Below are 24,901 nucleotides of genomic sequence, written 5' to 3'. Positions count from 1 at the left end.
TCATTTTGAAATACTCACTTCTATCATTAACGGAATGAAAATGACATTTTTTAAGCAAAAGGATTCAACATCAACAGTGCCATGACCTGTTCAACTTGTGCCTTCTGAAAGACGTTGAAATGCCATTACAAGATGTCATTCACTCATTCATCATCTATACCGCTTTGTCCTGTACACAGGGTCATGGCAGGCCTGGAGTCTATCCCAGGAGACTTAGGGCATGAGGCAGGGTACACTCTAGATGAGGTGCCAATCCATAGCAGGGCACATACACACACCCTCATTTACACACTACGGTCAATTTGGGAACAGCAATTAACCTAATCAGCATGTTTTTGGACTTTTTTTTTTTAAAGACGTGCCTAAGTGAGAACATACAAACTCCTGGATAAGACGCGGGAATCAAACCCTGAGCTTGGAGGCACATGGCGACAATGCTAACTACTATACCAATGTGCCGCCTTATTTGAAGACCTGTTAAGCGTAAACCTTTCACTCTAGCCCTAGGTTTTAAGGGTGCTAAATAAAAGTCGACAAAGTATTAATAAATTATTTATAACCAAACCGAATTTGTTTAACTATGAAAGAAATGTTGGTGCATTTACAATTATTATTAATCTTAAAAAAAAAAAAAAATTCTACTCAGTTGTTCGCGATCGAGCGGCATGGCGGCCTAGTGGCTTGCACTGTTACCTTGCACCTCCAGGTCCCAGGTTTGATTCCCACCTCGAGGTCTGTGTGCATGGAGATTGCATTGGCGTTCCCAAATTACCCGTAGTGTGTGCATGAGTGTACTGCATGTGTCCCCAGTGATGGATTGGCATCCCATCCAGGGTCGTTCCCTAAGTCTCCTGGAATAGGCTGCCTGTATACAGGATAAATCTGCATTGACTATGAGAAGGGGAGTGTTCTCAATTGAGGATTAATTTTAAAATATATGTCATAAATTACAATGTATACATTATTATTATTATTATTATTATTATTATTATTAATAATAATAATAATAATAATAATATTGTGTTACTTTTTCCCCCTCTCAAATCTTTCCATACCCCCAGGCCAGTCCCCAGCACTCGGACACGTGACGTCAGGTCTGAGTCAATGCGTGTCCGCGCGCGCGCGCGCGCGCCGGGTAGGTGGCGGGCTTTTCTCTTCCTCACTCCCAGGAGGTCCAGCAGACAGACGGCGCTCACAGTGCGGATGTTGGCCGGAGCCGCTGTCTGAGTGCTGTCTGTGTGCTGTCTGTGTGCGCATTGCTCGGGGTAACAGGTGTAAGATGGTCCACAGGGATGAGATATTAAAGCCGATCTGGCACGCGTTCAGCGCTCTGGATGTGGACCGAAAGGGGAAAGTCTCCAAGTCTCAGCTGAAGGTAGGAAGTAAAGCAAGAAAATAAAAGAGAATAGAGAATGACGTGTACACACACTATTTTGTAACATTTTGTTTCCTTGTTTTTAAACTAAATTGGATTGGAGTCGCTCCATGATCTTTAATAATTTAGATTTAAATGATTTTTTAGGCAGCAGTGTGAGCAGAATTCTGTGTGTGTTTAATCACTTCGACTTGAATTGTTCTGCTTTGTTATAAGGGGAAATTCTTTTTTTCCCCCATGAGGCAAGCACTGTCTGTGTCTCGGACAAACCAATCCAATAAAACCTTTTTTTTTCTCTCTTTAATTATTACTTAAACCCATCAGATTTCCACTGGTGTTATTTTAGTTTTTCCTTTAATTATATAGAGTTCATTAGAATTAAATTAAGTTCCATATTGTCTCAGCTTTTTTTGTCCCATTTGACCCAAATCATGCAGAACCAAAGGACCAAAACATTTTTTTTAAATGTTGAAATTAGAAACATAAGTTTACGATTTAAGTAACGGAAGAAACGTTGTAATGATCTCATAGACACTTCATAAATAAACTTCATAAATATAACAGTCCTGGGTGACTTAGTGGTTAGCACTGTGGCTTTCTACCTCCAGGGTCCGGGTTCACACCTCGGGGTCTGTGTGTGTTCTGTGTGTGTGTGTGTGTGTTCTCTTCTCGTGCTTGGTAAGTTTACTCCAGTTTCCTTGCACAGTCCAAATGCATGCAGATCAGTGCTCCCAAATTTAATTGTGATAGTGTGTGTAGTGTGTGTGCCCTGCGATGAATTGGCACCCCCTCCAGGGTGCATCACGCTTCATGCCCTAAGTCTCCCGGGATTGGCTCCAGGGCCCTGTACACAGGATAAGGCGGTAAAGACAATGATTGAGTGAGTTATTTCCCCATGAGGAAAGCACTATCCGTGTCCAGATCCAATACAATAAAACTTATTAAAATTATTATTTACACACACACACACACACACACACACATATATATATATATATATATATATATATATATATATATGTGTGTGTGTGTGTGTGTGTGTGTGTGTGTGTATTAGTCATTAGCCATAAATTTTTTTATTAATTTAAGTTCCATATCGTCTCAGCGTTCTTGTCCCATTTAACTATTTTTCAAATGTTGAATTTAGAAACATTTAAAGTCCATGATTTGAGTAATAGATCCCATGAATACAATATATATAAATATAAATATGCAATAACCCTGACAGTTTTATAATGTGCTTTTTCAGTTTTTTTGCTTCCTGTCCGATGCTGACCACACCCACTTATAGTTTAGGGTTGGGAAATAAATGATGTGCCAGAACCGGACTTCTGTCCCATTTCACCCGAGATGACCCTCTATATGTTAATTGTATTGAACATCAACATCCTCTACACCTTTCAAGTGTTTACACACATGCATAAATATCACTTCTCAAATCCTTAAGTATGGGCTTTTACAAAACCAAAAAAGGTCACTTCGTGTTCTTATATATAGACAAGGCATTTATGCTTGGTCTGTCTTCATGCACAGATGGAAATGCATATGTTTAGGAGGTAATTCTGAGCAATTCTGCAGACTTAAGATAACCCCGAACACCTGCCATGTGGTTTTGGATTACACAGTTGAGTAGTTGCATGATTGTGTCAAATGATTTACATGGTACCTTGAAAAATAAATTCCCGACGCAGCACTGTTTAATCACAACTGGATCCCGTAGAGTTGGTGATCGTCCTCTTCCTTATTACTGCTTATTTTTTATATTTTTACAGTTCTACTCTTCTGTTTTGTACTGTAATGATTTATAATCCTGCCAACAGGCGTCACCCAACAGAGACCAGGTTCCCTTTTGAGTCTGGTTCCTTACACGGTTTCCTAACAATAAGAGGTTTTTTTTTTTCCTCTGAAATATTGCCTCTCATTTTCTTATTATAGACCAACATTTACTGTATGTAGCTCAGGATTCCCCATCACCATCATTGTGACGTTGTTTGTTGTTAAAAAGCACTGATTTATGTCTGCTCTGTCTCATGAAGGTTCTGTCACACAACCTGTACACAGTCCTACAGATTCCCCATCAGAACTCTGAGCTGGAGGAACATTTCAAGGATGACGATCAGGGACCGGTGTCCACCCAAGGCTACATGCCCTATCTGAACACCTTCATCCTGGACAGGGTAAATAGAGTCCGTCCTCCCCTACTCCTCATCTTATCTTCATGGTGCTTTTTCAGTATTAAAAAAATTAATAAAACTTTCCTGCAAGTTTTATGTTAAGGGGTTTTAAATCATTTTGGCAGAAGTGTTCGTAAAAAAGTGCCCCCAGGAACCCTTGTTGTTAACAAGAAAAGAAAAAAAAAATCCCTCAAACCTTTTCATTTTCTTCTCTTTTTTTTCTTTCTGAGGCTTATTTTCTTACTTTACTTTCTTTCACTTCCTTCTTTTCTGGTTTGCTCTTTGCTCTTGACTTCATCTTGCTATACTTATCAGTGTCTTCCTCCTAATTTTGCACCTTCTCCTTCTGCTAGTTATTCTTATCTTAGTTTTTCTTATTTGCCCTTTATAACCACCTTCCCTTCCTGCTTTTTACTATATTTCTACTTGTCTTACTGTGTCTCTTGCTCTTTCTGGCCCTTAAAAAAATTAACGCCATCCTACATTTTATGCAATAAAACTTTTCACATGTATATTATATGGAGAAATTAAAGTAGTTCGGAGTCAGTCAAAATTCCTTAGTGAAAACACATTCCCTCCTACATACATTACGCAAAGAAAATATGAAAAATTGTTTAAAGAATTGAGTTAAAAATAAATGTAACACATCATTAAAACCCGGAAGGATAGGCCTAAACCATCAACGTTAAAGAAGAAATGTGATTGGGGAAAAAAATTGTAATAAATAAATAAATCAGTGATCACTTAAACGTTGGTGAAGTTGCATCATAAAAAATGGCCAATAGGAATCAGAGCGATGTTTAATAGTTAAACAAAAACTAAAAACAGGCCTGAAAAACATCATGTATTTACTAAAGAAGAATAAATGTAAAAACAAAATATATATTTGATTTAGGAAAAACTAAAACAGTAATACATTTTCAGTGGAGGAAAAACAGGAACGAGGATTAATTACTGTATAAAGTATGATATGAATCATTTACAGTGTCAGTAATTAACGTGCACATGTTTTAACATACGAATCAAATTCAATGACTTTGATTATTTCGTTCACCAGCAATGACTCACATGTATGTTTCCTAATGAAGAATGTCTTGTTTGTTCTTAATCCAGAAATTTCCAATAGACAGTAAATCACCATCTGGCCTTTAGTCCGTATGTTGGTGCAGGCTGGGAAACTGGACTATGTGAAGAACACTGCTGCTGCTGTCATGAGAAATTATGGCTCGAAATTAATTTCAGAGATCATTAACTCCCATAACAATACGACATGTGACAAAATAAAGACTGAAGCCAGTTAAATTTGTTACATTTGAAAACATTGTAATCCTTTGATATTTATAAAGTGTTCTATTTAAATGTAAACCAGTGTAAGTGTCCAGTAATAAGTAGTTAACAGGTTATACACACACACACACACACACACATGCTGACACACCGAACACATCCATGCAGAAGCACGTGGTCGAACAAGTCGCTGAGTAATCACAAGTTAGGAACATTCACACTGTTGTAACTATTTTTCCTCTCCTTGCTCATGTGATATGACACTTATAACAGGACTTCCCGGAGTGTTTTACACATTTGGTGATTCTAATAATATGGATGTGACATTTGGACCCGTATAGGGAAAAACAAAAACATTCAGCTTAGTATCTGTGAATTCATTTGCTTAACTTTAAATCTAGTGTCTTTAGCTAAAAACGACAATTCCTCCTTAATTTTTAAAAAATTATTTACATTCTGAACACATCTAGCGGTTTATCAGACAAACTTTATGGGCAAACTTTTAGGAGATAACATGGGTTTTTCAAAAACTCAGGAAGTGTTACGCTTGTACGCTAAAAGAGACTTAAATAAACACAAAAGTGTAGATTTGTATTTTTTGGAATAAATAATTTTGCATAAACTGGTGTTATGGATGTGGCGTGTTTCATTTAGTCCTCTACAAACTATATGAAAGAACATGATAGTTCTTTTTATAGAAAAGTTCATTTTAACAGGAAACATTTAAAATAGTTATGCTATTTCTAAATATATATAAAAAATACGTAGGAAATGATTGAATCAGTTATTAATATTGACTTTTTTTCTGGTCCTTTTTATTCCTTCTTTCCATCTCTTGGTTGTTTTCATAATTTTTGTGCCTCTTTGTGATTTTGACACTCAGTTTTTTATTTTACTGTTTATTTATAAAGCAGTTTATTATAAAGCATGTTATTCGGTAATATCTACAAATGAATCTGCTCCTAAAGCTGTGTAATAAGTGAGGAATGTGAATTTGGACCAACTGATTGATTTCTATTCCCAGATCCAGGGCAAGTTTGATTTCCTGGAGCTGAATAAAATGTGCTGGACGCTCTGTGCCCGTAAGAACATCAACAGCACCTGCCTGCTCATCTCAGACGAGGACGCTTTCAAAGTCTGGTGTATTTTCAACTTCCTGTCCGAAGACCATTATCCGCTTGTGATCGTAACGGAAGAGGTGACTAAATCCCAATGTCCAATATCACTCGCACATTAATTAGCCCAAAGTCTGAGAGTCACGATTTTTTTCTCATCACCCAAGATCGAGTTTTTGCTGAGGAAGATGCTGGAGGCCATGAGTGGGATCTGGAACGAGGGCAAGTTTGTGGAGTATAAGGCCCAGCTGAGTATGAAGCAGAATTGTCTGAGTGTGTGGCAGCTGATTGAGTTGGTGGGTATGGGCTACTTCACCAAAGGCATGGACCGCCAGACAACCAGCTTGGGCATCAACGAGGTCTTCCAGGAACTCATTCTGGATATTCTCAAACAGGTGAGAAATTAAGCCCTATGTTTGGATTATTATTCAGCGAATCTCTTTCCTAAGGTTTAGAGTTTGAAACATATTGTATACACCGATCTGCCACAACACCACCACCACAAGGTGAACTGATCATCAGTTATACTAGGATGACAAGATCATGGGTACCCGAGGCTCGTCTATGCCTTTGTTCAGCCTGTCCAGTTCCATTCAAGGGTGTTGATCCAGCCTCCAAATTCCCCAGATTTCACTCAGACCAAGCATCCATGCAATGCACATGACAAACAAGTTTGATCTACGGAGGCTCCGCCCTCCAACCCACAGCACCCAAAAGATCCATCGCTGACGTTCTGGTGTCAGACACCTGATCACGTCCCCAGAGACCCTGTGGAGTCACAAGTGGAACCCACGCAGAATTGGGCTTAATGTTTAATGTTATGGCTGCTCGATACACAATAGTTCCAGTACTGTCAAATTCCAGATTCTGATTGGTCAAAAGGTATTAATTCATTAATTATTTTTGGAAAAACAGGTTTATGTTTAAGTCCTTGTTTTAATTCTATTTTATGGTTTCTATAGTAATATGTCAAGTTGTTTCCTATCACACAGAGGACGTTACGCTAACAAGACACCACAACATTAACCATTGATATTTGGCTGTAGATTAATAGAGTACAGCAACGATTTTTTTTATATTCATAAATGATTTGAATGAATGTTTATGTAGCAACCTCATTTCCCTTCTTGTCTGTTCCAACCATTCAGCATCATCGGTCATCATCTGCACCCATTTATCACTGGTTCATGCCTTAAGTTAGATAGGGGTTTTTTTTTTTGCAGTTTTTTTGAATGATTCATTGGTCACGGTTAAGAAAAAAGACAATCTAAGGGCTTCAATAATAATAATAATGATAATAATAATAAATAGGAAATATTCCCATATTTTAAGATACTGTGATTTTCATGGGCTGTCAGGGTTAGCTCAGTAATTAAGGCATTGAACTATGACTCCGAAGGTTCCAGGTTCAAACCCCATGACCACCAACTTCTTTTTGTTGGGCCCCTTGAGCAAGGCCCTTAACGCTGAACTGCTCAGATGTATAATGAGATAAAAATATAAGTCGCTCTGGATAAAGGCGTCTGTCAAATGTAAATTTGTGTATATATAGATATATAGTTTATACTTTTTGAATAAGTATGAAATAGGAACGTTCCACAATATTCTAATATTTTGAAATGCATCGTATATACAGATAACATATAAATAGTCAAGAAAATATACAATGAAAGTAGACTCTGGATGCTGCTGCGTGGTCTGTGCAGACATCTAAAGTACTGTGTAATCTATTGCTGATGGACAAGACAAATAAAACACTTTGCGACAAGCTGTGGTAGGAAATGAATCAGCCTTGGGTATTTGAACACTCCATTTCCTCACACCACCCCATCATTGATTATTATAACTGCAAAAGCGTACCATGTCATGGGAAAGCTCGTGATTACTCCTCAGTGCACATATGAGATTGACGTCATGAGACATGGACTAAACGTAGCCTCTTGTTTCATCGTTACTGTCAAACTGTGTATTATACAGTTTTAGTGAATTATGTCTCCTCATTCCTGAAGGGCTATATGACAAAAAAAGGCCACAAAAGAAAAAACTGGACAGAGCGCTGGTTCGAGCTGCGTCTCGACTCAATCTCGTACTACGTGAGCGAGGACCTCGCCGAGAAGAAGGGCTGCATTCCACTGGACCGTCACTGCTGTGTGGAGGTGAGCGCTCGACCAGGCCTGCCTTTAAAATGCCATGCTGAGAAAGTGATACAAAATTTTTTTTTTTTTTTTTTTTGCAGTCTTTACCAGACAAAGAAGGAAAGAGAAACCTCTTCATCGTCAAATGTCTAGACAAAAGCTTAGAGATCAGCGCCTCGGACAAAAAGAAACGGCAAGAGTGGATCCAGGGTACGACAACTTTGTAGTGGAGCAGTACTTCAATAATTTAATACTTAAAACATTGTCTCATTTACATTAAAAAAAAAAAACTGTCATCTTTTTATTCCCATTCATTATTGTCTATTCTGCTAGCTCTCTCCGCAGCTGTACTATATGGCCAAAAGTATGTGAACACGACCATCATCACACCCCATGTGTGTTCCTTTCCCAAACTGTTGCTACTAAGCTGGAAGTACACAATTGTATGGAATGTCTCTGTACGCTGTAGCATTAATTACAGTTTTCCTTCAGTGGAACTAAGAGGCCCAAAGTGTGTTAAGGTTGGAAGTGTCGAGCCCTGACTGATAAACTGGAACTGGAGTCTCCTCGACATCCCAATGACGGTCCCTAAGCTCACTAATGCTCCTGTAGCTGAATGAACACCGATCAGCAAAAGGGAACTAAATCTGGGATGGAATTTTCAACAAGCACATTAGGGTATGATGGTCAGGGGGACGCAAACTTTTGGCTGTATAGTGTATCTCTGGCCTGCACGTATAAGAGATATGCCTCTGTTCTGACATGACAGCATGTTACGTAGGTGTGGTTAGTGATTACACACATGTGTAATTCTCTCTCTTCTCGGCCAGAGCAATTTAGAAGAAAAAAATAGAGAGGGAAGGTACTTCGAAGAGGGAAGAAAAAATGTGCATAAACTCAAATAAGTGACAATAAGTGTGGTTGGGTTGGGTTCGATTTCATATGGATTTCTGTGTCCAAGCTATTCCTCATATGACTTCATGTAGAGTCACAATACAATGACTTAAGCTGGATTTTCACAGACTGGTTCGTATGTGTGTGTGTGTGTGTGTGTGTGTCTGTACCAGCCATCCAGGACTGCATTAACCGGCTGAGACAGGGTCTGTCTGCACCACACCGCGAGGCCCGACAGCGGCGACGGGAACTGCGCAGCCGCCTGCAGGCCGAACAAGCGCTGATGGAGGGAAAAATGAAGGAGCTGCATCTGGCCAATGAGAAGAAACAACGCGAGCTGGAAGCCATGAGGAAGGTACTACAGTCCAGTTATAACCTCAGTCACGATCAGTCTCTCTATAAACCTTGTAAGCAAAGGGATTGGTCGTTTCTGTTGGTGCATTTCCAGTTACTGAAAAAAAAGAAACAATCTTCCTAACTAACAACAACAACAACAAAAAACTCTGGACCCATAACACCTATTATAACACATTATTTAAACACATTTACCCCAGCAGGCTGGAAAACGCTAACGCCACTTGCCTTTCCGTGTTCATGATCGCATACATGGTTGCTCGGGAACATGGCTCACGTGGCTGTTATATCTTATATCAGATGTAGCACGATGATGAGACTCTTATGTCATTCACCAAAACACCACTTATTTATTTATTTATCTACGGGCCACTCTCAGACTCCACTTCTTTTTTCATAGCTAGAAATTTGCTTGTCTTTTCAATCAGCTTGAATATTCTAAGAAGTGAAAAAGGAAGATGACTGGACACACCCATGTCTATACTGTACAACCACCAGGTTTCTTCTTCCTTGGTTTCTTTGCCATGTCCACTGGACAACCGTCATAGCACGAAAGAGCACACTCAACATCTCTGTCATTATCTACTATACTTTATTTGCTTTTAGTCGTTCTGTCTTTCACACTCTATACTTCACCCTTGAAGCATCACTTCCAGCATTGTGTGTGTAAATCTGCTTTATATAGCCTCACTTATCACCCAGTAACTCTTATCATACTGCAGAAACACCCAGCTTCACCCTAAATCCGTAAAGGCCACGACGGAAAAAAAAAAACAAAAAAAATATGCAAAAAACGTGGTCACATCTGTGAGCGCTGAACTCAAAAGCTTGTGATGCAGAAAAGCTGTTTCTCTAAAGGCTCGAGTTCCTGTTTTTAGTCACCTCATATGCTAACCCTGTTATTTCACTTTCAGAAGTGTCTTTCCAGTATTACGGCTTGAAAAATCAAGTTCCTCTTTTTTTTTTTTTTATGAGTACTAACAGATGATAAGATCATCAGCTTCTACTTGTGAAGATCATATCTCATGTGGCACTATCAAGTTTAGAATAAAGACATTGTTGTTAATAAGACACAGGTCAGCCATAACATTAAAAACACCGATCAGTGACACGGAAACCTTCGATTAATTTGTAACAGAGGCACCCATCAGGGGGTGAGATCAATTACAAAGCAGGTCAGCAGTCAGTTCTTGAAGGGGATCTGTTGGAAGCAGGAAAAACGGGCAAGACCACTGGATCAGAGCAACTCCAACAGCACACAGGAGGTCATTGTGGGCTGTTCCCAGTATGTAGCAACCAATGGTGCTCCAAGGAAAAAAACGGAGAACTAGTGACATGATCATGGATGGCCAGATTGACTGATACATGTGGGAGCTGTAGCAGAAATTGAAGTGAATGCTGGTTCATTGTTTCGTATGGGGCTGTGCATGTGCAAACCAGGCAGGGTGTCAGTGGGAAGAAGGTGAGCCGGTGGAGGCAGTAGTACATTTTAAACGACGTTCTGCTGGAATCCTCGGGTCCTGCCATTCATTTGAATGTTACTTTGACCCATTCTACCCACCTAAATGTTGTTGCACACTAAGTACACACCTTCATGGAAACGGTGTTCCCTGATGGCTGTGATCTCTTTCAGCCCTGCAAAAATACTTCAAGAATAATTTGAGGAACATAAAGAGTTCATGGTGTTGACTCGACCTCCTGATTTCTTCCAGACAAACAAGTCTGATCCATGGAGGCCCCATCTTGTAACTTGTAAAGATCTGCTGCTACCCTCCTGATGCCCAGTGTTGGGGGACGTTACTTTTTAAAGTAATCAATTACATTACAAAATGACTGTCTTTAAAAAGTAATCAGTTACATTATAGCGTTACATTCTGATAAAAGTAACTAGTTCGAGTACTTTTCCATTGCAGAAAATGAAAACTCCTTTGTGATTCCTCATGCAGTTGTTTTAGTCAAGACTTTTATAACTATTCTACCATCATCACTCAGCACATAAATAAATTTGGCCCATAATCTGTTAACTACTGATACTCCTATCTCACCTACGCGGTTTCACGCGGTGGCCGTAAGTACGGTTCATCATGATTCATCACGAGTTTTGGCGCTGTGATTAGGTTTCCATCTTTCCGCGTGTCGGTCCTCGTATAGTCAAACCGCACAGGTGAGATAGGGGTATAACAGCAGGAATAACAGAGGGGGGCGGGTTATTGGGGGAGGGGGGTTGGGGGTGGTGCTTGTAGGACGATTTTCACAAACACACTAATGGATTGGGAATGACTGCTGTCTGGCTCATGGATTACATAAATTGTCTGAATAAAAAAAATAAATAAACAACTGAGTACTTAAATGACCCAACACTGCTGATACCACATCTCACCTCCAAAGGTCTTGTTCAGAGCCTCGAAGGGTCAGAGCTGTAATACCGGTGCAATATTCGTGATCAGTGTAATCCTCATTATTAAACAGGATGGGGAACACTAAGTTCTGTTTCTCTTTCAGAATCTGGAAGAAGCAGCAGCGAAGGCTGTGATGGAGGAGCAAAGAAGGATTCGAACTCAAACAGAGCTACAGAACCACTATAGAATGGACTTACAGAAAGAAAAAATGGTAACCATGCCAATGGAAAAGTTAAATACTTTCTCACACACACACACACATCTGGTAGGAGGCATTTAACAGGAGAAGCTTGGATCTCGCTTGGATCTTGCAAGAGTTCTGCATCTCAGCTGTTCTGTGTCTGCGTGTGTGTCGGCATCAGGTGCGGCAGCAGATGGAGGAGCAGGTGGATCAGATGTCGGGCGAGCTCAGGTTGTATCTGCAGCGTGTCCGGGAGCTGGAGGACATGTACCGACGCCTGGAGGAGGCGCTGGAGGACGAGAGACAGACGAGACAGGACGAGGAGAATCTGCGCAAACTGCAAGCCAGGTATCACACACACACACACTTTATGTATTACATGGCATGGATAAAACTTGGGAGGCAGAGCACACTATAAACACTGTGTGTGTGTGTGTCAGGCTGCTGGACGAGGAGGTGAGGAAGCGCACTGAGCTTGAGCAGATTCACCTGCAGCAGCAGCGAGCCATCAGTCAGACACAGCAGGAGAAAGAACAGCTGGAGCAGCAGAGGTTGGAGCAGGACCACGCCCTGAAAATTGCAATGCAACAGCTGGACAGTCTTGAACAGCAGAGACAGGGGGCGCTAGAGGAGTATGAGGTCAGTTAACTCTGTTTCTCTCTCTTCCTCTCTCTCATTCACACACACTTAAACATACATACACACCATGTTTAAACCTGGTTACTTTATTGATCCGGATTATTAGGATTAAATCCAAACTAATATCAATATTAGTGGTTAGCTCTCTTGCCACGGAACTCTTTTTTTCTGTTTTCTTCGGGTACTCCGGTTTCCTCCCACAGTCCGAAGACATGCAGATTAGAGTAATTGAGAGTGTGAATGCACATGTCATACAATTGGAATAAATACAATGGTAACCACCATTGGTGTCCATGGTCCTGAGTTGGCCTGCTGAGGTTCCTTGATTGATGGATGGATGGATGGATGGAATTTTAAAGCACGTAATTACAATGCTTTACAACATGTATGTCCATGTGAGTTTCCTCCCAAAAGGAGGATGGGTGAAATACCCCTAGGCGTAGTTTAGAAATGATTAATTTCCCTGCCTCGCCATCAGTTACAGTCTTGTTTTACTTCCTCTACGTAATGGAGCTGTGTAGTTTCAGTGTTCTACTTTGCTTTTGTTTTGTTTTTTTGTCGCCATCTTGTGGTTACAATCTTTATTTGTTTACAACTAAAAAAAAGGTAAAAATATTTCTTTCTGGACTTAATAGACATACAATCAAAAAGATGCTTTCAATTATGACGCATAATCTGTTACTCCTGCCCTTAATTCCCTTACAAGGAAAAAAAACATCGCACATTTTCCAGATACTTGTAAAGGATGGGTGAAAAGTAACCAGGCATTAAAAATTGGTAATAACGTCCATATTTCTAATATGAATTTATTGAAACATGTGCACATGTACTGCCTCTATGTCCTTTAATGTGCGAGACTTTGTCTTGTACACCTCGTCCTCCTTTTGCCACAAGAAAAAAAAAAAAAAGAAACAGAATCACATGGAGTGAGATCTGGACTCCTTAGAGGCCACTCATGAGGTCGTCCCAGCCCACGTCGTGGAAAATGCTGGAGGGCACACTGGAGGACTTCAGGAGGTTCTCAGCAACATCCCAAACGACTTCCTTCATTCCATCCTCGGCCGATGGAGGAAGCTGGTTGACGCCACCATGATGCCACTAGGTTGAAATGAAAAAAATTGCTTTCATGTAATAAAGTACATATACAATTTGTTTTAGTAAATCTGTCCTGAAAATCTGGACTTTACTACCAAATTTTAATGATTAGTAACTTTTCACCCACCCCGTAGACTCAACGCCAATGTTCTGGTGGATCGTTGTTGGGCCAACCCACTTTGTGCATGTTTCCCTTTTAATCTGCTATCTGCTTATACACGTCATAAAACTTGTTGGGAAAAAAAAGAGGCATTAAAGATGAGTGTTTAATGTGTGTGAATGTAACGGCAGGCTGTGAAACGGAAGCTGGAGCAGGCGGCAAACAAGACGAGGAGCTGGAAGGATAAAGTGGCGCAGCATGAAGGGTTAATCCGACTCATCCAGCCAGGTAAGAGACGTACCTGTAGATGTTGGAGCTTCGCTAATCCTTTTTGCTCAGACAACAAAATCTACAGTACAGTCATCATCCGTTTTCTTGTTCTTCAGGAAACAAAGCTCCTCAGAAAATGACCAACTGGGGTGCGGCGGCGTTCACGGACAACGAGCTGGAATTGAGAGAGAAGATCTGGAAGGAGAAGAAGAAACCAGACAATTATCTTTAGTCCATTTTACATGGTTGTTATTTTCAAGACCGTTTTTTTTCACCATGATGTATACGTGTATTACTTGTTCTTTTATATATTTCTCTTATTTCATTACGTAAGCAGTGTGTGTTGCCACCTAACAGCTCCAGGGTCCCTGATGTAATCAAGAGCTCTGGTTTCTGTCTTTTGATCTTCTCATGTCTGGATGGGTTTCGTCCTCCTCCTCCTCCTCCTTCCTAAAACCATGCTTTAATGTAAAGACTGCGAGAATCTGTGCACATGGTCTCATCCAGGAACCAGCATCCAATTGAGGATTTATTCCCACCTCACCTGGGTAAGCTCCAGGTCCATTGGAACCCTGATCAGGATAAAGCACTTAACGAAGTCGGATACATGAATGATTAATCCAGTTATTTTTGAACAGACCGTGTAAACAGTGTGAGGTTACGGAACCGTAATCGTATTACGATCACATGACAAAATAGGTGGTTTGGTGTCATAAGTTTTTCTTTCTTTTCTTTTTTTTTTTTACATGTAGGCATTTGGCAGACGCCGTTATCCAAAGCAGCGTCTTCTTACAAAAGTGTTATGAAGTTTCCGTCATTGGGTAGATCCTTTAACTGGGTTACTAACCAAGTACAATCAGTCAAACACTGTTAAAAAGCTTTTCGAGTTCTTAAATATTAGCAGTTGAAAAAAAAAAAAACACAGCTTGACGAAGTGTGCAGCCCGTCACTAGATGTCACTCTTGTACTAATAAATGATCCAGGGTCTTGCCGCACCGCTCTCTAAACACCTGACTGCGGAGAGATTTAATGTTATCGACTGTATTTGATGCTCTACGCTGATCACAGCGATGATGTTCTTGCACTGAGTGAAAACTTCCCGATAAAGGCTTCCCTGCTGCGTCTCATGGAGCCTCACTTTACTTCTTATAATAAATAAGGATTGCTTGTTGTGATCCACTCTTTCTTCATGCTCTTTTCCTTGACTTGTGTCTTTCCAGAATTTTCACAGTTAAATAATAATTAAAAGGAAAAAAAAAAACTGTAGTGTTTATTAGTCATTTTTAAAGACTTTAATTCTACCAATCAGCGTAAAGCGGAGACTTGTTTAAAAGTAAGTGCTAAGTGTGTTAACAGTATCTCCAGGGTCTGGGTACTTCAGGTACTCCGGTTTCCTTCCACAGTCCAAAGACATGCAGATCAGACTAACTGGTGTTCCCAACTGGTGGCCCGTAGTGTGTGTGTGTGTGAGATGGATTGGCATCCCATCCACGGTGCACCCCGCTTCCTGCCAAAAGTCACCTGGGATAGGCTTCGGGACCCCCGTGACTCTGCATACTGGATAAAGTGGGATAGACGATGAGTGAGTGAGCTAATTGTAGCTATAGCTACATTCACATTACCGGACTGAAGTGACTTAAATCTGATTTAAAAACATTTTTTTTAGCTCATTGTGACGGATCTGATTTTGTTTAAGATGGAAATTCAACAGCGGCCTTTGTTAGGCTTAGGCCACGTTCACACTACAACCCACACCTAATTCTGGGTTTATATTATATATACACATTTTTAAATCGGATTTTTCTGTTCACATTTATGAGTGACTTCTATCTGACTCTAAATGTGGAGGCGTCTGTCCTCTGAAACAGCACACATGCACGCATTTATCCAGGATAAAACACGTCATACTGTACTTGTGCAACCACTCATTTACTTCAAACAATAGACGCGGTTTTAGCAAAACTACATTTCTGCCACTATTTATGCTTGATGTCTGGGAACAACTGCATGACATACAGTACAGCTTCAACAGAAACAAATTACAGAGATGCACAAGGTAATAAATACTTATATAGGCCTATAAGAAAAAAACGGCTTCATCCATACCACAACTAGCTTTGGATGGTGTGTTTTGGGTCAATGTCCTGTTGGGGCATTAAAATTCTGTCCACGTTTCAACCATATTTCTACTGATATAACGTTATGCGAAAAATAATTCCTCCACCTTTTTTATTCTTTTGTCGACTTTGTGCTGTGCACCAGTTCCACTGACAGCGAAACAGCCCCCAAAGCACAATGCTACCGCCACCATGTTCAACAGCTGCTACAGTGTTCTCAGGTTGAATGCCTCACCCGGTTAATCCTAGTTCACGCTTTCCAGATTTTTGCTATGAATCTCCAGAGTTACAGTTTTATGGCTTGCCATGTCTCACTGTCAGGTCATTAGCTACAGTGTAGCAGCGAAGCACTAATACCCCAGTAGATACTCAGGCTAATTTAAATCTTTCACAAGGGCTCATTTTTTTTTCATGAAATTGATTTAGATGAATTTTAAAATCTTTCTTCAATCTAGTACAAAGTAAACACTGAGTACATTCCAGAATGCACGAGCAACCATGTGGAGAAGCTCACTCCCATACACGGGTTTTTATTCTTGCATAAAAGCATAACCGTCAGTGAACTCGCGCTTATTCAGAGCCATAAATTTATCGAAGGCGATGAAATAAATGAGACCATGTTGAGTTCTCAGTAAAACTATTTAGGGAAAGTGAATGCTTTAATAGTCCTCGTGCTTCATTATGAAAGCATGATGTTACTTCATAAATATTACTTTTGGAAAAGAACAGAACGGACTTTAAAAGTAGGTTACAGGGATTGGGTTGGGACGATTTATTGGGTTTTGAGTTTTGGCATTGAGCTGGGTTTCAGACTGCATTTGTCCCACAGCCTGGCAAGCCTTCAGGGAACAATCCTTACATATTAATACTAGGCATAAATGGCATAAAAACATATTAATACTTTCATATAAAACTTTCGTATTAATCTTTATAAGTAGAATAATAATCTGTGATAAAATCCTGAGTGATGTTTTTTTTTTTTTGTCATTTAAATATCTTCCAGCATGTTGGTCTATTTCCATGCTGGTGAAAGTTTTCCTACATTACTCATGATGGCATTTGAATAACAGCTGATAGTGCTGCAGTGGGGTTTTTGTTGTCGTTATCTAAAAAGTGCAATGCCGAGACGCTCTCGTCCTTCAGTCTGTCATTCTCAAACCACTCGACTCCATCACACGTACCTTCTAGATTGCTAAGCAACTGCGTCTCTGCAAATAACAGCTTCGAATGCCCCCTTCGTTACCCCATGAACTTGGAGTTGTGCATTTGCACCAGTGTTTCCACTCCTAACTTTTTACAGAACTCTAGAATTTAGAGTCCCCTTTAATACCATATTAAATATTAGATGATGTCGCTGGAAAAATAAATAGTCAAGTAAAAAAAAATGAGACTCATTTTGTTTTTGTGGATGTTATTCCTGATCTTTAAGATCTTTAGATCTTGAGGCCTCCTACCTCCTTGTTCTGTGATCTTACATTAAGTATGCTAAAGACCATGCTTAAGACTTTGAATGGTTTTTGGGGAGACAAGTCTGAGGGGTGTTGGATCGAGAAATGAAGTAGCCATCAAATCCAATTTTGGGACTCATTTGAGAGGATAAGCTTTCCTTTTAGGTTTTAGATTTCTTATTTATGCTGTCTCAGTGAGTTGCTTAAAATGCTGTAATCTGCTCTAAACTATCAGTGTCTTATCTGCTTTTAGAATCAAATGCTGCATCTAGCAACATGAGATCATTCAAGGCATGTCACCCCTGAAAAACCTCTGCACCCCCTCCCCCCCCCCCTCTATTCCCTTCCTTCATAACTGAAAGGCTGAGTTGGCTCCAGCTGTGCTCTCGTCCAGCTGCTGGATCCTCCACAGCTCTTTCTGCATGCATGCCTCTGACCCTTGTTAAGGGAACAGGGTCCCAAATCCATTCTCCACCCTCCAGCTTGGCCATAGATTTGGGTGCTATATTTATATGAGCTGCTGGCACGGATCTGTTGTGGTTACAGGCTGTAAAGCAGCAACTGGGACTCGACTCCGTGAGCTCCAAGAATGTTGGAGGAAAGAACATTCGAACATATGATAGGAATTTTGCTTGTAAAAGCCTAGAATCAGGACAAGCGATGAGTCCACCGAGATCCCGACCTGTCGTGCTCATGACCTGTCCTGATACCGAACAGTCCCATGAGACGGCAAAGACAAAAACCAACACGACCTCATACTTCAAGCAGCTGTGGATCATTAAAGTCAAGTCTCGGATCAATTCAATCCATTTTCAAGATGACAAAAGTTTTTTCTGTTTTTACATATTTTTCATTGTTCCATCTGTCATGCAACATCATGATGTCTGAACTCGGTCTGAACCCGCGGTCTGAACTCGGTCGGTCTGAACGAGATCGAAACCGAAAACGCAGGATGCAGCAAAATGAACGCAGATGACGAGGAACATGACCGCACATGTCCCTCCGATCCGTTAACACGTACAACAAAGTGGAGACACTGGGCTTCACTGGCATGTGAGAGGGTCAAAACAGGCACGTCTGATGGCATCGCTTCTGCCCCTGGCACCCACATGAAGCGCCGCTGCTCCATCGTGTCTCCTTCTCCTGAACAGAGAGGGATTGTTGCTCTGAAATGATAATCTGTGGGTATTGTTTAAACAAATGCACAGCAGCAGAGCAAACACAGTTCATTCTGAGGAAGAACATGTCTGGATCCGTCCTGGTAACTGGGCAACACACGACCTGCGAAAACACGCACACACTTCAAGTATTATATTTGTATAATTGATTAACCAAATCCATACTAAAAATTTTTATTTCACGTGGCTGGATTGGTGAAAGTGATTGATAAATGACATTTATTATTATTATTATTATTATTATTATTATTAAAAATCTATTTTACTTCTATAGCAATTTTAATAATGGTCATTGTTTCAAGGCAGCTTTACGGAATCAAAGAAATTATGGAAATGAGTTTTTATTTATAAATCATAATGATCAGATTAAGCGAGCTAAGGACGACGGTGGCGAGTAAAAACTCCCTGAGATGATCAAAAGAAACTTTAAGGGGAACCAGACTCAACAAGGAACTCATCCTTAGGAGTTAGGAGGGTGTTTAAGTTCATATGGAGTCCTGTTCATTACTGGAGGCTCAGGTATAAAAACTGTTTACGGGAATTTCAGTCCTGAACTATTGAGTGACTGCAGTCACAAGCGATCAGAGAATAGCTGTCTGCATCAGCCGAGACCAGGAACGTCTTCATGGTCAAGTGGAACTCTCTTTAGTCACCACATGACCAAGGAGAGTTGCACTTGACCATGAAGACGTTCTTTCCAAGCAGACCACGTGGACCTCCATGTAATGAGATCTTGGACTAGAAGTGGGGCACCAGGATGAGTCGAACATGGACAGGGGGACTAAAGCAACTCAGGAGTATCATGTAGTTCAATAGAGGGAGAAGAGAAATAAAGATTATTATTATTATTATTATTATTATTATTATTAATTTGGTTTTTTAGGGGTTTTTTTTTTAATTAGTTTTACATTATTAAATTATTCCTGTTTGTGAATTCACAAAGCATTCATTTAAACATTGATGTAAATCCTCACTTATGAAATCATAGGTTTGTGGAATAGCATGAAATATCCTCATTCATGTCCAAATCTCAAGAATTCACAAATAAACAGCTCAACATGTGGGAAATTATGACCCGATATTGAACTTCCAGTTTAGAAATGAACACAGAACACCCGTTAAAGAAATGATCTGGCTGCGGGATGAAAGTGAGATTGCTCTGCACACATGGTTCCGGCAGCTCCTAGCGTGAACCAGGGAGTTTTGAGCCCCATGACTGAATTGTCCATTCCTTGGAATACTAATCGTAGGCGAAAATATCATCTGTGGCCCCCTGCGTCCTGTGAAACTGTAAGTTGACTTAAATCCCATCCAGCGGATTCTCTCTTAAACCCTTTGGAATGGGAACATTCCTGTTTGAGCGTTTGCTGAAGAATAAATCTTTGGCAGATGAATGTTTTCTGATCCCTGCCCAAAAGGACTTTACGCTATCACGCTCTGATTGGCCTCTTGGTATTTGACAGCAAAAACAAGGTTTCAGTCACAGATGAACGCCACTAAACAAAACAACGAGGACCCACATTATTCTCTTTTTTAAACCGCTGGAAAAGATATAAGGGTGGCTCTGTTACACTATTATATGCTGCAAGGTATTATTGAAGTTCTTGGATATAAACTTAAAAAAAAAAGATTGAGAGCCTGTTCATAAAGTTACACAACATAGTCATATAATTACTACCTTAAAAAGAAAATATTGCAACAACAACAAAAATCTGCATCATAAGGGCAGGGGTAAAATAAATAAATAAATAGATAATTAAAGGAGCACCTCTTACATGCAGTGGGACACACTTCATTATGTTTCCTTGCATAGAGAGGAAACTTACAGGGCAGGGCGAAATGAATACTCTACTGTAAAGGCAACCTACAGGGCACGTCACGCTTTCTGGCATGTAGCTTCTCTTTAGACAGCACTATGTTTTTTTTGGCAGGCCTGTCACTTTAGACGGCGTTACATCATGTTCTTTGGCACGTTAGACACCTATAGAAGATTGCGTCATATATTGTCCACCCAAGAGAGCACTTTGCCATATTTCATGGCACATACAGTAGTGGTGCCTTAAAGGGTACTTTCGTGTTTTTATGCACTTGATCGGGTTTTCTGGTACATAGCAGCAAACACGATAGTGTTAAGGGCACTTAACATCTTCTGGTATGTAAGAGACCATATGAGGCACTGCATTATGCATTCTCTGATGGAAAGACACCCTAGAGGGCATGTCACGTTTTTGGTATAGAAGTCCCCTAGAAAGTGCTTTATCATGTTCTCTGTTATGTGAGACATCCTACTGGGTATTAATCCTATTTCCACCAATGGAAGAGGACTAGAGATGGCACTTTATCATGTTTTCTTGTATACATCGGAACCCTAATGGCACTGCATCACATATTCATCACTGGAAGTGCATCATAGATGGTACTGCATTTGATTTAACCAGGTTAAGGTATCCTAAAGGGCACGTTAACCCATTTTATTCATTGTAAATCCACTGGCTTTGGATCAAGATCCCTAGAGGGCAATGCATCATGTTATATGTACCTCAGGCGCACCCTTCAGAGATTCTCTAGAAAGGCAAGTTGGGGGTGGTTGGGGTCCAGCCTGTATCTTTGAGAGAAGTATTCTTTGTATCTGAGAACTTGATTGTTTTTATCAAAAATGTGTCCTTTATCCTACAAGTGAAAAATAATTGACTGTAAAGAAATGCCTTTGGCAGAATAAAAAAAAGTTTGACCATTTTTTTTTTCATGGATGCCTTAATACAGCATGCACAACATGGGCATGCATAAATATATCCGCAACACTTTTGCTTTACAAATTTATTTAACTATAATTTGAATTATAATAAATAATATCAAATAATTATTTACAGTCTTGTAAACTCGGCATTGGCAACAGTCGTAACAGCAGTTTTTATCATAACCAAAACATGTTGAAATTGGTATTTATGAATAGGTTTATGTCATTGGTTTTGTAATTACCACAAAAATTCATTCAATTCCAAACATATGATATCATCTCGTTTTCTCATTCCAGTAAGAACTACACGTTTCATTACAGGATTGTGTATGAGTATCACGGGCTGAATGTGCTTTGTGTGCTAATCACTGTTTATCATGCTTGTGTAAGGCACACAGTGCTGATTTGGTGAATGAATGGGAACAGCCGGTCTTCTACTCCTTCACACATTAACATCTGCTCTGTCTTCCTTCATCATGCAACCATCTAAAACATCTCAGTTCCCTCTGACATGCATCCAAACATTCCTCTGACTTGCCAAAACGTTGAATTATTGGAATGTATATGATCATATGTTTCTTACTCTCACTCACTCATCGTCTATACCGCTTTATCCTGTATTCAGGGTCACGAGGACCTGGAGCCTATCCCAGGAGGCCTAGGGCACGAGGCAGGGTACACCCTGGACAGGGTGCCAAGCCATTGCAGGACACACACACATATACACTCATTCACACACTACGGGCAATTTGGGAACGCCAATAAGCCTAACATGCATATTTAAACTCCATGCACACAGGGACGGGAATCGAGCCTGGCTGGGAATCGAACCTGGACCCTGGAGGTGCAAGGCGACAGTGCTATGTTTGTTTATAAAAAATGAAAAATAATAATCCACTTCATAGATAAAGAATGATTTTCGCATTGTGATCTTTCCAGATAACTGAACGGCATGCTGTGATTCATTGTCTTTTTCTCTGATGATCTCATGTGCTGATCAGTTTCAGGCTGCCTGTTAGATAAACTCCAATGTGTCTCTCAGGACAAATGATTATGACTTCAGCCATTGAGTGCAAGTCCAACAAACTGATAGACCTCTTTCAGAAAAACACATTTGTTTCATTCTGACGGTCGCAATGGGACTCGCTCTTCCGCTGCAACCCTCTATTCTTGCCGCAGTTGCCTAATCTCCCTCTTCCTGCCACAGCTATATTTGGAGAGCACCGAGAGAGAGAGTATGCATTTTTATGCTCCAGCCCAGATGTTATATTGCAGCCACACCTGCTGAAAGAATGAGCCAGTTGACACGAAGACGAGCTCACATGCTATTAGTCAAGCACAAAATGGCTGCAGGACCATTCTAGTGCTTTTTGTCATTTTGTCTGTTCAGCTGTCATTGTAAATAAAAAACCTTGGCTTCAAGGTCCACTTTCAATGAAACTTTATAGTACTGCAATCTGATTGACCTGATTGTTACATCGCAAAAGTGGAAGTGACATCTGCACACAGCTTCCATCAGAGATAAAGGAACAAACAGGGTTCTTCGTCATGGCTAAGCCACTTTGGTGATAGTAATTGAGATCCATCTCGTCCTCAGGTTATACAGTGCTTTCTGCCGTTTTGATCTTTTTCACATAGCTTTAGGTAAGATTTGTTTATAAGTCTAGTAAGCAGCAAGAGTCAGGCATGTGGAAGTAACAGCACGTTGTTAGACGTGTGTTGTCGTCTTCTTCTGTACCTGCATGCGAGACAGAAATGCCTTGGTAGCGTTTTGTTCCACATCAAAAAGCCCTTTCATATGTGCAGTGCATCTGCAGGAGGGTGAGTATGTGACTCCAGGCGTGTTGAGTTGTGCCACCCCACCCTGTGCCCATGTGCTGCAGTGCGCTCCAAAAGAGTTGTGCTGGGGTGGCGCTGTCCCTTCAGCACCATACCGGCATTTGTGTGAGAGGTGTGTTGTTTTCGTACCACGGTGTAGACCCAGCTCCACAGCACTCCCCTCTAAGCTAGGAGGCACTTTTAAGGGCTATCAGCATTGCCATGTTGTGACCTGAAACAAAATATTCTCCAACAAGACGAACCAACAGTTTTATGACCATTTGAATCTTTTATCTGCCACTGCACAGGAGACTGGTCCGTCACCAATATGAAGTGTCAAGTAATACTTATGCACTTCTACTCCACATTCTATGGTCACATATCTCTGTCTGGCAGGAACAAGTTTTCTGCTTGAGTGAAGAATAATGTTCCTCACTGTTGATGGTCTATGACAGATCTGTGAGTGTCCAGATCTGTCCCAGGGGTGTGCATGGTAAAGGGTGAGGGTTAGATTGAGGTACTGGAGTGCTATCTTTGTCTCCCCTGCCCACTGAACACACAATTGCCCTTTTTAGGTGAGATCTGAGAATGGGAAGCTGAGGAGAAGTTGGAAAAAACGCCGTTGTTAGTCATGGCCAGCTTCCACTTTGCTGTCTGTGAAGGTCTGCTTTCCTGAGTTCTTTGAGGACTTCTGAGAGATGGTGCAGGTGGTTGGCCCAGTTGAAAGAGAGAGAGAGGATAATGAGTGTCCAGGTCTGTTACAGAAAACTGATGATGGTAGTCGAAGGTAAAATGTCCATCAAGTGCTGACTTGGTGAATTAATGAGAACATCCAGGCTTCCACTGCTTCGCACATTAACATCTGTTCTGTCTTCCTTCATCTAAAACATTTCCCATTCCCTCTGACATGCATCCAAACAATCCTCTGGCTTGCCTAAAAATTTAATTATAGGACTGTATAATGATCATATCTTTGTTTAAATAACATTGCATTTGTTACATGGAGCTTCAAAGAAAGTATCTGGTACTGTCAGTAGCCTGAAATTGGACTGACAGCTGTTTTGGGATATGCTTCTATGGTTAGAGCAACTCACCAATACCCATTGTAAGAGCCAACGGGAATATAAAATAAGGCAGGCCAAGCTACTCCACAATGTCATATACTTACAGCAAGAGATAGTCACATAAATTAAGAGACCTGGTTAAGCGGTTAAATCTTGTTACATAGCCTTAGAGGCCCATCAAGCTTTGAAGCCACCATTGATGAGGCTAGAACAGGGTGTGGTGCACTTGTCTACAGGGTGAGAAGTAACTAGGCATTAAAAAATTGGTATGGGTAACGGCCAAAGTATTGAAACTAATTGTACATGTACTTAGTAAATCAGTAAATGTAAATACATAGTATTTACATAGTAAATAGTAAAATCTTTAAAGTTCATTGTGGGGACCCAAACACCTTCTCCTTCGCCCCACAGAAAAAGAAAAAAAAATTACAAAGTGAGATCTGAACTTCTTGGAGACCATCCGTCCATTCAGTGTCCTGGAAAATATTAGTCTAACCATGCAGGCACAGTAAGAGTAAAAT

The 24,901-nt window shown here is 40.5% G+C and overlaps 1 protein-coding gene across 1 annotated transcript; it reads left to right on the top strand.

Annotated features, from left to right (window-relative positions):
* The first annotated feature begins 1,141 nt into the window (after nt 1-1,141).
* On the top strand, nt 1,142-15,208 carry swap70a (switching B cell complex subunit SWAP70a). The gene is made up of 12 exons (XM_053513637.1): nt 1,142-1,375; nt 3,412-3,552; nt 5,861-6,034; nt 6,119-6,346; nt 7,961-8,107; nt 8,188-8,296; nt 9,154-9,335; nt 11,837-11,944; nt 12,096-12,262; nt 12,355-12,553; nt 13,940-14,036; nt 14,135-15,208. Exons 1-12 carry the CDS (start codon nt 1,280-1,282, stop codon nt 14,248-14,250), a joined length of 1,764 nt encoding a protein of 587 aa, XP_053369612.1. The 5' UTR covers nt 1,142-1,279; the 3' UTR covers nt 14,251-15,208.
* The last annotated feature ends 9,693 nt before the right edge of the window (nt 15,209-24,901 follow it).

Source organism: Clarias gariepinus, chromosome 15 (assembly GCF_024256425.1).
Source record: "Clarias gariepinus isolate MV-2021 ecotype Netherlands chromosome 15, CGAR_prim_01v2, whole genome shotgun sequence".
NCBI classification, from domain to species: Eukaryota; Metazoa; Chordata; class Actinopteri; order Siluriformes; family Clariidae; genus Clarias; species Clarias gariepinus.
The sequence above is the reverse complement of the archived record's forward strand: the minus strand, read 5'-3'. Positions and strand labels throughout refer to the sequence as shown.

Coding starts and splice junctions, on each gene's coding strand:
- swap70a (XM_053513637.1), top strand. CDS start 1,280: ATGGTCCACAGGGATGAGATATTAAAGCCGATCTGGCACGCGTTCAGC. Junction 1,376..3,411: donor TCTCCAAGTCTCAGCTGAAG/GTAGGAAGTAAA, acceptor TGTCTCATGAAG/GTTCTGTCACACAACCTGTA. Junction 6,347..7,960: donor TTCTGGATATTCTCAAACAG/GTGAGAAATTAA, acceptor TCATTCCTGAAG/GGCTATATGACAAAAAAAGG.